A 14,958-nucleotide genomic window follows, 5' to 3' on the forward strand; every position below is an offset into this window, starting at 1 on the left:
GAGCCCGGCCACTTGCTCTGTCCCCAGCTGGGGATTGGGGCTGGGGCTTGAGGCGGCCGCGGAGGTTAGGGCTGTTCCCCACCCCGCCCAGTAGGCTGGTCACTCGGGCGGCCGGCGGCGGGTCCTCGGCCCGGCCAGGCAGCGCCCGCCCGCGCGCCCGCGCTTCCTCACCTGTATGTAGTTGTTTTCACAGTAGTCCGCCACCCGGGTCAGGTTCTGGTAACTCTCTATCAGCGCCCTCTTGCCAGACGGGATCTCCTCCTCTAGTAACATTTGCAGCTCTGCCATTTTCCACCCCTCCGCATCGCTTCCTCTCGCGTTAAAGAGACAGAAACAGCAAGGTCCGCGGAGGTTCCGAGCACCTCACAGCCCGGATACAAACCGCCTACCCGCCCTCCCGCCTGGTATTGTGGGACAGCACCTCCCCTTCTTCCTCCTCACTCTCTCCACCCACCTCCACCCACTTCGCACTGCTGCCTCAACCTCCTTCTCTCGCGAGTCTTCATGCTTTTCCCTCCCCCTCCCCCACCACAAGATTTCCGCCCCCTTTTGGCATGGCCTTCTGGGAATTGTAGTTTTTCACAGGCCAGGCTTCCCATCAAAAACGCATGCGTCCAGGGAACCTCGGAAAAAAAACCCCAGGGAGTGTAATTTAAGAACGTCGACCTTTGGTGGTGGTTTAAATCCGGAGTTTCCTGACATCCCCGGGAGATGGCGCCAGAGTGTGATTCCCCGGAATGAAACTGTTTTCCGGAGAAGCCTGTGAAACTTGGCAGAACTTTGAACATTGAATCTATCTCACACCATGCTCCAAAATTTGTTCAGGATATATCATAGGTCCAAATATAAAAGGTAAAATAATAAAGTTTCTGCAAGAAAACAGTAATTTCACAAGCTTGGGTTAGGCAAAAATTTCTTAACTAGGATACAGTTAAGTACTAATAAAATTGGTAAGTTGTTTTTTAATAAAATGAAGACATTTTTCTTATCGCTGCTATAACAAATTTAGTAATAAAACAAAACTAATTTATTATCTTACATATCTGGACATCAGAAGTCAGTTGTCTAAAATTAAGGTGTCAATAGGGCTTTGTTCCTTCTAGAGACTGTAGAGAATCGTTCCTTGATTTTTTTCAGTTTCTAGAGACCATATGCATTCCTTAGTTCATGGCCACTTCTTCCATCTTCAAGTCAGCAGCAGAGTACATTCAAATCTCTCTCTGACTCTGACCCATCATCCCTCCCTCTTATAAGACCCCTGTGCCTACATAGATTTCACCTGGATAATCCGGGATAATTTCCCATCTCAAGATCCTTAACTGGATTATTATACATCTGCAAAGTCCCTTTTGCCACGTAAGGTAATATACTCACAGTGTATAGAGATTGTGACATGGACATTTTTGTGGGGCCATTAGTCAGTCTACTATAGCCATCATTAAAACACTCATTAAAAGACTATTAAAAAAGGGAAAAGAAAGGTACAACATATACATTTGACAAAGGACTCATATCCAAAATAAAATAATAAAAAAAACTCCAAGTCAATAAAGAGACAATCCCATAAAAAAAATTGGACAAAAAGACAACTGCACTTCACAAAAGGCCAATAAATATATGAAAAGGATCTCAACCCATTAGTCATCAAGGAAGTACAAAATAAAACCATAATCGCCACACTCTACCAGGATGTAGTATAAAATTTAAAAGATTACACTACACACCCATTACAAGGGCTAAAATTTTAAAAACCTGACTGTGGGGACAGAGCCCCAAAAAGCAGTTTCCAGGCTCTCAGCCTCACATAGAAAGGTGCTGGCTCAGGTAGTAAATGGCCATCAACTGTGATCAAATGGCCAGCAGCTGTGGCTAGTTGGCTGTCAGCTGTAACCAGTGAGCCATTAGCCATGAATATAACTGCCGTGGCTAGGCTAGTAGCAAAAAGAAAAAAGGGGGAGCTAGCAAGAAGATGGTGGCTGAGTCTGCAAGCGGCGCAGTGAGGGTTGAGAATTGTGTGGCTCCTGTTTCCTGTGTCTCCAACCCAGCCGCCAGCAAGAGTATAGAGATGTGACTCCCCTACCTATGGCTCCGTGGGTGTTCCTTTTTGGCTTCACCATGTCCTGCGTTCTTATGTGGGGAGTGGGACCAGAAACCCCGCCTGACGCCCCGCACGACACTGACAATTGCAAGTGCTAGTGAAATGTGGAGTAACTGGACTCTCAAACATTACTGGCTACAAACTGCTATAGCCACTCTGGAAAAGAGTTTAGTAGTTTCTTATAAAGCCAAGCATACTTAATTTATAATCTAGCAATCCTACTGCTAGGTATTATCTAAGATAAATGAAAACTTACGTTCACAGAAATATCATGATGTGAATGTTTACAGTAAATTTGTTCATAATCACTAAAAGCTGGGAACAACTCAAATGTCCGTCAGCCAGTTACTGGATAAACAAACTGGTACATCCAAACAATCGAGTACTCTTCAGCAATTAAATATAATAAATTATATATTCATACAAAGTCATGAATGAATCTCAAATGCATTTTGCTAAATGAAAAAAGCCAGATACCCACCCACCCACCTCCCCAAAAAATACCAGCGATACCTAGTGTTGGTAAGAATGTATTACATCTAGCACCCACATAAACATACACACACGGATATATATTAGGTTGGTGCAAAAGTAATTGCAGTTTTTGCATTTATTTTTAACTTTTTAAACAGCAATTACTTTTGCACCAACCCAATATATATATGTGTGTGTCATAAAATATACATAAAAATATATATGTTGTTATGTATATGTATACAAGTATAAAAGGGTACAATCACTTTGGAAGTGACTATTTGCTTTGGCACTACCTATTAAAACTGAATATCCACCTCCTTAAGGCCCAGCAATTCACTCCTATGTATTTATTCAAGAAAAATAAGTAATATGTGCATGAAAGGATATGTACAAGAATGTTCATAGCATCTTTATTCATAGGAGCCAAAAAATGGAAACAACCCAAAGACCTATCAACAAAAGAAAAAATAAATAAATAGTGGTATATTCATATTATAGAATACTATGCAGCAGTAAAAGGAACAAACTACTGATACATGCAACAACATAGATGAATCCATTGCTAGATGCACTTTCATGGATGAAAGTTGCTTTATTAAGTGAAATTAGGCAGACATAAAAAGAGTACATACCATATGATTTCATGTCTATGAAGTTCAAAAAAAGGTTAAAGTAATCAATGATGACAAAAATTAAGAATAGTAATCAACCATTGTAAAGGATAAATTGGGAAGCAATATAAGGAAATCTGGGGCACTAAGAATATTCTATGTCTTTATCTGATTAGTGGTTATAAGGGTACATATGTAAATAAAAAAAAATCATCAAACCGTACACTTAAAAGCAGTGCGTTTTTACATAATTTACTGTATGTTATACCTCAGTTTAAAAATGAAGAAAGAAAAAATAGTATTTTTTTAAAATCTCATCTACAAAAAGGGAAAATCAACAGACAAAATCAACAACAAAACTTACAAAATTTGCCAAGAAAAATTCTTGGCAAATTTATTGAACTTTAAAGATAAAAGAATAAAGGAATCTTCTGTAGAAAAAAACAGGTTACCGTCAACAGAAAAAGTATCAAGGTGACCTTTTCTTTTGCAATAGATGTCAAAAAAACAGTAGAACAAAGTCTATAAAATCCTGAAATGAAATTGATGTGACTCAGTGAATCTTTAGTGTAAAAGACAAAAACATCTAAATGCAAAGTTTAAACATCAAAAGTAAGTCGTAATTGAATTAATAAAATAACTGGTTATTAGAATGTCAAGGATAGAATAAAAAATCTTAAAAACTACCAGAGAGAACAGATTTTTCTACAAAAGAATTGCAATTAGTAAGCTCTTATTCAACAATAATAGATACAAAACATGAGGAAGTTATATCCTGAGACCGCTGAAGGAAAATGACTAAACCTAGAATTTAAACCCAGCTAAATGTCATTTCAAAGCCTAATCAAAATAAAGGGACAACAACATATTTACCATGCAAATATTAACCTAAAGGAAACTTGTAAAAATGAATGAACAGAAACCTAATTTAAAATGAAGTTGGGAGGCCACATCCTAAGTGGATTGCGGAGCAGAACAGGAAGAATTCTGTTTATAATCGTTTTCCCAACTTCCTCTTCTCTATAAAAGAGTTTTCTCTCCTTTGTTTCTCTGGACTTGCATGTGGTTCACCATCACACCACATGTACCAAATTGCAATTCTTTGTTGTTCCCAAATAAACTCATTTTGCTGGAGAAATATCTGGCTGTCTTTTGTTTATGGTCAACACTATTATAGCAATAATAATGTCAAGATAATCACATCAAGGCCAAAAAACATTACAAAGCATAAAGAGGACATTAGATAATAATAAAAAGACCAACTCATCAAGAAGATGTAAGCATAACTTCTTATGAGCCAACATCACAGCCAATCAATATATAAAGCAAAACCTTTACAAGAAAAAACTGACATATCAACGATCATAAATGGAAGATTTTTTTATTATCTTTATTTGTATTTTTTATACATGGAAAATTTTAACATATGTCCACCAGAGACCAAAGAAGCAAGCAAAAAGTTGATATAAAATATTTGAACAATAAAATTAACAAAAGCACAAGTAACCAATATTAGAGATGAAAACAAGGACATAATACAATTACAATAATGAAAACTAAACAATTTTCAGATGTCCAGGAGTTACTAGGATGAATAATAAATATGAATTCTATCTGTATCTCCTTCAGTTGGGAGGAAGGGGGTAGAAACAAATTGTGTGCATCAGTTCATGTTCTTTATTTGTGCAGTGATGTGGGTTTCAAACTATTTTCTAGAAGATATTTTAATTTGAGATCCAAAAGGCCTTGCCTAATTGAAATGGGTCATAGACCTAAATGAACGAGATAAAACTATAAAATTTCTATAATAGAACTTAACAGAAAATCTTAGTGCACTTGGGTTAAGCAAAAACTAAAAAGTACATTAAAACATGAAATATGAAATAAAAAGATGATAAATTGGATTTCATCAAAATTTAAAACATCCGTTCCTCAAAGACATCATTAAAAAATGAAAAGGCAAACCATAGATTAGAAGAAAAATATTTACAAAACAAATATCTAGTAAAGGAGTTGTATTCATAATATATGTACTCATAATATATAAAGAACTCTTACAATTCAATAATAGGATGACAAACAAACTGAATTTTTTAAAAAAGATCAAAGATTTGAACAGATGCTTTGCCAAAGAAGATACACAATGACAAACATACAAAAGGGTGCTCAATGCCATTAGTCACTAAGTAAATAAAAATGTAAACCACAATAAGATACTACTACACAACCATTAGGACCACTAAAATTTAAAAGATTGCTAATATTAGTGTTGTCAAGAATGTGGAGCAACTGCAACTCTCATACACTAATGATAAGAATGCAGAATGGTAAGGCCACTTTGCAGAACAGTTATGTAGTTTCTCATTATGGTAAAACACTCACCTTATGATCCGGCAATTTTGCTCCTAGGCATTTACCCAAGAAAAACAAAATCTTATGTCCACACGAAGACTTAAAAGCAAATGTTTGAAACAGACAAAACCTGAAAAGAACCATATGTCTATGTTATCATATAGACATATTATAATATAACAATAATTTATCTGATAATATAGACATATTATAATATAGCTACATATTATAATATAGCTGAACATTATAATATTGCTATACAATGCAATATTACTGAACACTAAAGTGGAACAAATTGATACATGTGACAACATGAATGAATTGCAAAATCATTGTGCGTAGTGAAAGAAGACAGACACACAAAAGACTACATACTGTATTATTCCATTTATATGAAATTTCAGAAAAGGTAAAACTACAGTGACAGAAATCAGATCAGACTTTTCAAAGAATGAAAAGGGGAAGTGGGGTAGGAGTGACTCCAAGTAGACACAAGTGAACTTTTAGAGGTAATGGAGATGTTTTGGATCATGATTGTAGTGGCCCGTTGCATGACTACATACATTTGTCAAAGCACATGGAGTTGCACACTTAAAATCTGAGTTATATTGTAACTAAATTACAGCTAACTGAAGCTGATCAAAACAGTACAGGCTGGAGAAAATTCCTTTGCTTCAAACATTAAAAACAGGGAAAAAATTATGTTTTTTTGTCTTTGACATATAATGAAAAATCATAGACTCCAAAGAGATAGGAGACAACTTGTTCTTCCAAGTAATAAAGGTGACTAAAAACAGTCAAGAGTTGGGGCGGCCGGATGGCTCAGTTGGTTAGAGCACGAGCTCTTAACAACAAGTTTGCTAGTTCAATTCCCGCATGGGATGTTGGGCTGCGCCCCCTGCAATGAAACAGCCACTGGACTTGGAGCTGAGCTGCACCCTCCACAACTAGAATGAAGGACAATCACTTGGAACTGATGGGCCCTGGAGAAACACTCTGTTCCCCAATATGACCCAATAAAAAAAAAAATAAAAAAATAAAAACGAAACAAAACAAAGAAACAGTCAAGAGGTAACATTAAGAACTGCAGCCATTGTGACAATAAATTATAAGCATCATGTGAACTTTTCAGAATCCAACTTCTCTCCCATAATGTGAACTTCTAGTGTTTGTATTAAACTTAAAACTTAGTGATGTATTCCTTAGGCTCAAGCTGAAAATCAGACCTCGTACATTTCATTTCATGTATGTCTAGTTGAGCTAATCAATTTAGTCATGGAAACCCGTTTGTAACTGCAAGCTCTGCACGTGTGCATGGGAGAAATTGAAATTTCATGTATTCCACTTTGAAATAGCAGATTGTTGACAATCATAAATACCTTACTTCAGGGGGATTAAGAGATGTGACAGGCAAAATCATAATTTGGGTTATCTTGGTACATAAATTGCTTATTTTGTTACCTGACAAGAAGTGATATTGCATACTTAGTAAACCTTAGACTTCTGCAAAGTTAATTCACACACAATGTTGTATCCCAGGATACTAAAGTGGAAGTAGGTGGTCAAAAACCAGAATGTAGAGTGCCAGTATGGTATAGTGGGAAAAAAAACAGGAATCAGGTAATCAGGGTTCACCCCCAACCCCTGCTGTTCCCATCCACCACAACTATGTGATGTGATCACATTCTTTACCAAAAAAAAAAAAAAAAAAAAGGAAATGGTAGTGTATTACTCTGCTTGGGCTGCCATAACAAATTACCACAGACTGGGTAGCTTAAACAACAGAAAGTTATTTTCTCACAGTTCTGGAGGCTGGAAGTCCAAGATCAAGGTGTGGGCAGGTTTCATTTCTTTTAAGGTGTCTTCTCCTTAGCTCGCAGATGGCTGTGTGCTCACGTGGCCTTTTCCCTGGTGCCCGTGTATCCTAATCTCTCTTTGGATAAAGATACCAGTCATATTGGATTTGCATTATATCCTATGACCTCATGTAGCTTTAATTACCTCTTTCAAGGCCCGATATCCAAACACATTCACTTTCTAAGGTGACTGAGGTTAGGACTTCAACATATGCAGTTTTTGTACGGGGGACACAATTCTGTTCCTTACGTGGAGTTAACTGACACTTTAAGATTCTGCAGCCCTCATTATTACCTCCCCTTGCTTCTTTTGGAATCTACAATACCACCCAGGAATCCCCAGGAAAAGGGGAAAGTTAATGGAACATTCTGTTCGACAGTTCAGCAAGGCCCACAGAGAACAAGAGGATTTCATGGGATAAAATGAATGGTGAACCCGCCTTCAAATTTTATCATAATTGATGATGGAAGTCCTTTTATGCAGAGTCATGACATTTGTATAGCAGGCTTGACCCACACGCTAGTTTTTGGGTAGGCCTGCTTATTATTCATTTAAACACAGGGGAAAGATCTTTCTTAAGCCAAGTGAATGCAAAATGGCAGTGTTATTTTAGTGTGGAGCAAGCTGTTATCTTGAAATAATCAAAAATTAGCAGTGACTAAAAATGCAAGGTGCCTGGAGTCTTGGGGAGAAAAATATAGCCTCTAAGTGAAATCTCATGTTGTGTTTTTCTTCCTTTCCAGAAGCTGCAATATTTCCAGTGCGGTTTGAATGAATTAATCACTTGTTAATTTTGGAAGCTACTGAGTCAACACATCCTCCTCCATTTCCCTTTCTCAACTTTAGTAAGATGCTGCAGTAGTCTATGACAATCTGAGCGGGTTCTGGAACAATCGACAAGTATAACAGGTATTTCATTCTTTTAACCTAGTGGTGGGTGGGGGCTAGAGATGGCCCTTTACCGAGCTTTGTCCCTGCAACCCTTCCAAAGATTTTATAAATCCCTTACTGTTGGAAATATCTACAGTAATTTCTCTTTTCCTGAATAACACAACTGAACAAAATAATATTTAAGAGTTCTGAAGACAAATGGCAGTCCATATAAAGTTAGTATTTCTTTAGTTGGAAATTACAGAAAATAAGTCAAGACAGCAAAAGAAAAAATAAGAAAAAGAAAAAAAGGTTATTATCAGGAAAATTCAGGCTTAGTCATAGAACTCTAAAACAGAAATGCATTCAGTCCTAACAAAGTACTAGTACAAATTATTTGAAAGGCTAGCAGGAACCCATTTAGTGTCTTGGTTCTTTGCCAAAAGGTTTTGTTGTTGTTGTTGTTTTGATTTTCCCTACCCTTTTTAAATGGTGGAAAGCATGGCAAAATTGGCTCCCAAGTTTTTCATCTCTTCCATTCAAGAAGCCCATCCTAAGTTTGAAATCTCTCAGTTCCAAACTCAGATTCCTCAACAAGAAAATCTGATTATTCCATCCTGAATTAGCTCTTCTTCCCAATCATCAGCTTTGGCAATGGAGATATGTTCAAACAGCAGTAGCATACCTATTTGAACCACTGTGAGCCTGATATGGAAAATGTCCAGAGAGAGCAGATAATCAAAGAAAACAATAGTGTCAGGGGTCCACCACAACTGGGAAAAATTTTGCAACACATACACATGTGGCCTGGGTGCAAGCCAGGACTACCATGTACAATTGTGCAGGTTACTTTCACGCAACAGCATATGACTGAGAGTTAAAAAGGGGATAAAATCCCACAAGTGCAATGTCTAGACTTCCTCAGAGACAGTTTCTATCGATTGCTCTTTTTGTTTATACTTTCCTGTTTCTTTGCATGTCTCATTTTTTTGTTGAAAACTGGACATTTTAATTAATATAAGTAGCACTCTGAAAACCAGATTTCTCTCCATCCCCCAGGATTTGCTGCTGTTGCTGTTTATTGTCATTTTTGCTTAATAGCTTTTCCACATATTTCTGTAATAGCTGTATCTTTGTTATGTGTGGCCATTAAAATATCTACGCCAGTTACTTTAATGGTCAGCAAATATTAGGATAGCGATTTCCTTTCATTTGTTGAACCAGGAAGTGTCCTGGCCTTTACCGAGCAGCTGTGTGTGTTTGCTGGGGCCTCCAACACTCTGGCAGGCAGTTTACAACTCTGTCTTAGCCTTCACATCCTGGTTCTCACATTCAGCCGAGGTAACACATTGAGGGCCTGTCAGTGTCTCCTGGGCATGTGCACAACCCTTGATTGTTGAAAGTCTTTGGTTAATTCCCAGAGTTTGGAAAAAAGTGGTTTTTGCAATTTCTGCCAGTGTTCTTACTGAATTTATGGAAGAGCATGTTTTTGAAGATCCCTACTCCACTGTTCTGGATGTGCCTCCCATCATTTGTTTTATAAGTTTGACCATTCACCAGCTGTGAGACCCTAGGCAAGTTATAGAAATTCTACGTTTTAAGAATAATAAATGAGATGAACCATAACCTACTTAGCACACCAGTTTAAAAGTGAGTGTTCAGGAGAGGATTCTGGGAAGATGGCAGAGTAGGAATCTGTCTTGCCATCTAGACAACAATTTCACTGGCAGAATCTGCCTGATGTAACCAGTTGGAAACTCCAGATGGTTTACAACTCCCAGGAAATGATGTGATGGAAAACTGCAGTTAATTTTGGTCAATTTCAGCTCTCAGCACATTAGCAGCTACCTTTCCCCTCTGGAAGGTAATTAGGTTTAGGTAGGTCATGAGGGTGGGACTCTCAGGATGGGATCCGTGCCCTTCTAAGCAGATGAAGTGAAAGATCTCTCACAAGGAGCACACATTACATTAAGTAAAGGACATATGAGGATATAGGAAAAAGGCAGTCACCTGCAGGCCATGGATGGGGCCCTCACCAAGAATCCCAGCATGTTGGCACTCTGACTTTGGCCTTCCCAGCCTCTAGAATTGTGAGAAATAAATGTCTGTTATTTAAGCCATCCAATGTGTGGTATTTAGTTATTGCAGCCTAAGCTAAGACATGTATCCATATTTTCTTTTTGCAAATCTAGTTTTGGGGTTTAAGTAAATATTTCCTTAACATTTAATCATAAGCAAGACCCCTATGCTACACAACTTCAGGAGAGCCCCAATTAAAAGAGATTACCACATGAATAGTGCCCCCTGGAGTTGTGCGATGCAGCAGCTCTTTTATTTTTCTTCTAATGATTTTAAAGACATAGTTTCACATTAGATTCTTAATCTCTATGGCATTTATTATGTGTATATCCAAGGTAAGGATCTTATCATCTTTGCTTCCTATATGGAATCGTGCCATTGTTATTTATTAAATAGTTCATCCTTTCTCCTCTAATTTTAAATTATGATTGACATACAATATTACATTAGTTTCAGGTTGTACAACATAGTGGGTAGACATTTATTCTCCAGTAACTTTTAATGCCTGCCTATCTCTGGGGTCTCTAATCTGTCCCATTAAACTAAATATTTTTCTTCAAGTCAACATCAAACTCTCATTAATTACTAATAATTGTTAAGTATGCTATTTGGAGGGCCTATTCTTTGTGATAGAGATCGCTGTTTGTACACCAAGCCCAACTTCTGCTTTTTTCCCCCTCCACACATTTAGCTAGACTGAAAATTTTCAGTCTTCCTTGGTTAAGTGGGACCAATGAAATGTTGGTGGAAGGTGATATTTGCCACTTTCAGATTTGGCTTAAAATCTCCCTTGAGATTCTCTGTTCCTTCTCTCTAACCTCTTCTTCTGGCTGGGTACAGCAGATGATTCTGAGGTCCTATGGGGTGATGGAGTCATTAAACTGAAGGATCCTGCAATCCTGGATGACTAAATGGAACAAAGTCCACCCTCCCCTTGCTCTTCTTTCACCGACTAGTATCAGACTGACTTGTGTGACAGATAAACTTTATTGTGTTTAGTCTGAGTTACTGCAGCTGTTGATTGTAGCAGTTAGCCCACCCTAATATAACTTTCCTTCATGTTCTTTTTGGAAACCTCTTGCCTATTCTGAGCCTTTCTATAAGGTTTTTAGAATCAGTTTGTAAAGTTTCTCAGAGTCCTGTGGCGATTATAGTTAGAGTTATATTGTATTTATGGATTAATTTGGGAAGAATTTTTATCTTTATAATTTTGGATATAACTATCATGTCCATTTATTCAGGTCTTTAATGCCCATTGGTAAATTTTATAATTTTTCTCCATTAAGTTTTTATACATCTTTTATTTATTTTTAGTGGAATTTATTGCTAATACTTTGGAATTATGCTATTGGAATATGAATTTTTGATAACATTTTCTAATTGATTACTCGTGCTTTAAAGGATCACTACTGATTGATCTTCTGTTCAACAACCTTGATGAACCCTTTCTTAGTTATAATTGTACCTTCCCTTAAATTTTCTGTGTAGACAACATATCATCTGCAAATAATAAATTGGAAAGTTAATTATTCAGGAAAGTTAATTATTCTTTCCTGATTCTTATATCTTATTCATATTTCTTTGAAAGACTTATTATCTCTAAAAGTTGTAATTTCAATTTATAAGTCTTTAAAACTACATCGGCTTGATTTCTGTATTCCAACATTTTACAAGAAAACTATTGATTTTGTGTATTTATCTTATTTAAATACCTTTACCTGAATAACCTCAATTTTCTTTCTTTTATGCTATTCTCCATTGACTATTCTACCAGTAAAAGGAAATTCAACAGAAATCCTTGGCAGAAAATTTTTATTCATCATTATCTAGAGACGAACTTACCGTAAATCAGCTTATTACATAAGCTTAATGAAAACTTGTCAAATGAAGCCCTAGATTAGAAACAAAACACCCAAGCTCTTTTATAAGTATGCATGACTGAGTAGATTGGAACTGAAAAGAATATATAATCAAAGGGCGAGAAGAGGAAGCAGTAGATATTAAACATATAAAGTCTAGTTTGAGTAAATTAGAAAAATTTTTAGTCTTACACTTTGGTGTCCTGCTAAAAGTCCAAGATTTAAAGCAAGAGAGTTTTTGGATTGACTCCTGGCTCTGCAACTTACTAAATTGTGGCGCCTTGGGCAATTCAGTTAACCTTAGTCTCAATTTCTTCCTTCGTAAACACCCTAGGGCGTTTTCGGAATGTCTCACACGCTACGTAAATACCTGGCGCTCACCAAGCCATAGTTCTTATTATCCGAACGTCATTCTTTGCTGTGTTACACATAATCTCAAAGTTAGTAAGCATCAGGAGCAAGAAATCAGACCCCAATTCTCCGCTTCAAGTCCAGTCACACCAGGATACTTCCGAAACACACCTAGTGTCCCTTTCGCCGGAAGCGGATGTGGTATTCTAAATTGGCACAAAATGCGACGCGGGAGGTAGAAGAGGGATTTCCGCCACAACGGCTCAACCGCCTGCCGGACCAAGAAAACCGAACCGGAACAGGTGAGAGGAACGCCCACGGCTCAGAGGAAGTGTCCGGAAGCGCCGCGTCTGGGGGACTACATTTCCCACAAGTCCGCGGGGGCAGGGCGAGGGGACAATACCGGACAGGCCTTGCAGGGCAACACCAAGGTAAATGCCGGCACTGCGGCTCTGAGGGAAGAGTAACTTATAGTCTGTGTCTAAACCTGTACTAGTAACTCTCCTAACCCATCCCGAACTGACAAAAAAGACCTGGCGACTTTGGGGTTTCCGGATCAAGGGACTCCCTCCACCCCCACGACCCATATCAGTTCCCCACTACGGGCCTGGGGCGCTTCCTAGTTGCATGAGGACGCGGGGTGTGATGTGCTAGAAGGTGAAGGCCCAGGGTAGTCTTTTCTAGGGTTGTCGATCCGTATTAGTTCCTCGTTCGCCCCGCCCCCACGCCCTGTCGCCTATTAAATCGAGCTGGAGCTGGCCTATGTCCTGGGTCTGGATACTAGAAGTGGTGCAGGGGAAGGTGGTCTCCCTCCCTTGGTCCAGTCTAGTAGCGGGAGGCTTTTTCTCTTTCCTTTGGTTGTTGCTCGCATGCCCTTGTCTCGAGGCGGCTAAAGCTGTCGAACATGTGCGAGCCAAGCACTGCTAATCACCTCCAGTCAGTATCCCTACTCCCTTCATCTACCCTTTAGGATGGCATAAAGATTGCCTGCCACCGGAGAGGCTCAACGACCTAGGTCAGAGAAATTAAATGGCAGAATTGATGGTTCGCACCAACCCTGTCCCTATCTAAAGCCCTTCGCTTATGTCCCATCACCTTCCTCTAACTTTAATCTAACAAGAGGGCAGGCGCTGATGTCCACTCTCATTTTTTGCCCAGCGGTACCGACGTGCTGCCTGGGACCCGGACGCAGCCTGCAAGCCCGCGCGCGTCTCGTTCGCGCTCCGCTTGTCCGGCAGCGCTAGCGCGGACAAGTCAGTCCGGCCTGTTCCAAAAGCCAGCACCCGGTCCTCCACCGACCCGTCCCATTTATCTTCATTTCCCCCTCCTCCGGGACTGACCGACTGCGCGCCTCAGCATTGCAGCCGCGGGCCGGGTGGGTGGAGTTTGCTGGAAGGCCGCGGCGGCAGCGGCGGCAGCGAGTGGGTCCTGGGTAGCTTTGGGGCGGGGCTGTGAGGAGGCCGCGGATAGACAGAGCGACCCCGCTGGGATGGGGGGTGTGGCTGCTCCGTCTGGGTCTAGCGGGTGGAAGCGGGGCTCCGAGACCACCAGTGTCCGGAGCCTCTTCGCCTTATGCTAGAGATGCTTTTCCTCTCGGTGAGTTGTTCTGTCTTCGCGGGCCGGCTTCTCGGCCTTGGTCACGCCCCGGGGAGGAGGAAGGAGTCGGGCCACCTCGGTCTGTGTGGCCTGGATAGGGCAGGGGAACTGACCAGCTGCGCTCCTGGGCCTCCTCCCTTTGGGCATGTTGATCCGCGGCTGCGCTCCATGTTCTAGTTTCATGCAGGCTCCTGGAAAGCTGGTGCTGCTGCTGTCTGATTCCAGCCGACAGACCTTGGGACGGGGGCCGGCGCTGGCGGCTAGAGATGGCGGACAGGAGATCCGTGCATGAAACCCGATTTGAGGCGGCGGTGAAGGTGATCCAGAGTTTGCCGAAAAATGGTACGTGCACTGGTATTCCTCCGGTGAGGAAGCCTCCTGCAGAGGCCTGAGGCCCCAGTTTCTGAACCTTAACCTCCTTGAACCTTTCTGCTTCTACTCTTGCTTATTTACCTACTTCTTTTCTGCGTTTAAAAGGAATGTAATTGAAAGGGAGAAGATATCGGATGTGAATTAATTACCTACTGATCTTTCAAGCCAGAGACAAGTATATTATGCAGGTTTTAAGTAGTTTATAGAGTTGTTGAAAACAAAAGTCTTGTCACTTTTTGACTGTGGATTTGTATGTAAAAAATATTTTTAAACTGGCATGGGGATGCCTGGTGCATACTGACAGTCTTTTGAACACTTTTGAATATAAAGGGAGAAACGAAAGAACAACTATATTCATTTGTAAAACTATGTTTTTATTTTAATATATACATATATATTTGCTACTTTTTCTACTATTGTACTAGTTTCTCTTTTT

General features: G+C 39.6%; 2 protein-coding genes and 1 long non-coding RNA gene across 20 annotated transcripts in view; 1 reads left to right on the forward strand and 2 right to left on the reverse strand.

The window, feature by feature from the left end:
• ABI1 (abl interactor 1) overlaps positions 1–501 on the reverse strand; it is a 109,653-nt gene extending 109,152 nt beyond the window's left edge. For 9 of the 10 annotated variants that reach the window (XM_033100627.1, XM_033100624.1, XM_033100622.1 and 6 more), the window contains exon 1: positions 172–501. In XM_033100627.1, the coding sequence (XP_032956518.1) occupies positions 172–288 (117 nt within the window). In that variant the 5' untranslated portion in view covers positions 289–501. The remainder of the gene's footprint in view (positions 1–171) is intronic. The other variant, XM_033100619.1, reaches the window with a different exon arrangement.
• Positions 502–5,268: 4,767 nt separating this feature from the next.
• On the reverse strand, positions 5,269–12,738 carry LOC117019172 (uncharacterized). Its single transcript, XR_004422432.1, has 4 exons — positions 12,585–12,738; positions 10,276–10,347; positions 7,340–7,471; positions 5,269–5,668 (listed from the first exon to the last, which is right to left on the reverse strand). It is a non-coding gene; the product is annotated as an uncharacterized LOC117019172 (long non-coding RNA).
• Positions 12,739–12,849: 111 nt separating this feature from the next.
• ACBD5 (acyl-CoA binding domain containing 5) overlaps positions 12,850–14,958 on the forward strand; it is a 38,397-nt gene continuing 36,288 nt past the window's right edge. For 4 of the 9 annotated variants that reach the window (XM_033100676.1, XM_033100681.1, XM_033100680.1 and 1 more), the window contains exons 1-2: positions 12,851–12,985; positions 14,328–14,492. In XM_033100676.1, coding sequence (XP_032956567.1) covers positions 14,417–14,492 — 76 coding nt within the window. In that variant the 5' untranslated portion in view covers positions 12,851–12,985; positions 14,328–14,416. Of the gene's footprint in view, positions 12,986–13,995; positions 14,151–14,327; positions 14,493–14,958 lie in introns of those variants that run through there. The other 5 variants (XM_033100677.1, XM_033100679.1, XM_033100685.1 and 2 more) reach the window with 4 other exon arrangements.

The sequence above is a fragment of the Rhinolophus ferrumequinum genome, assembly GCF_004115265.2.
Source record: "Rhinolophus ferrumequinum isolate MPI-CBG mRhiFer1 chromosome 5 unlocalized genomic scaffold, mRhiFer1_v1.p scaffold_110_arrow_ctg1, whole genome shotgun sequence".
Classification (NCBI taxonomy): Eukaryota; Metazoa; Chordata; class Mammalia; order Chiroptera; family Rhinolophidae; genus Rhinolophus; species Rhinolophus ferrumequinum.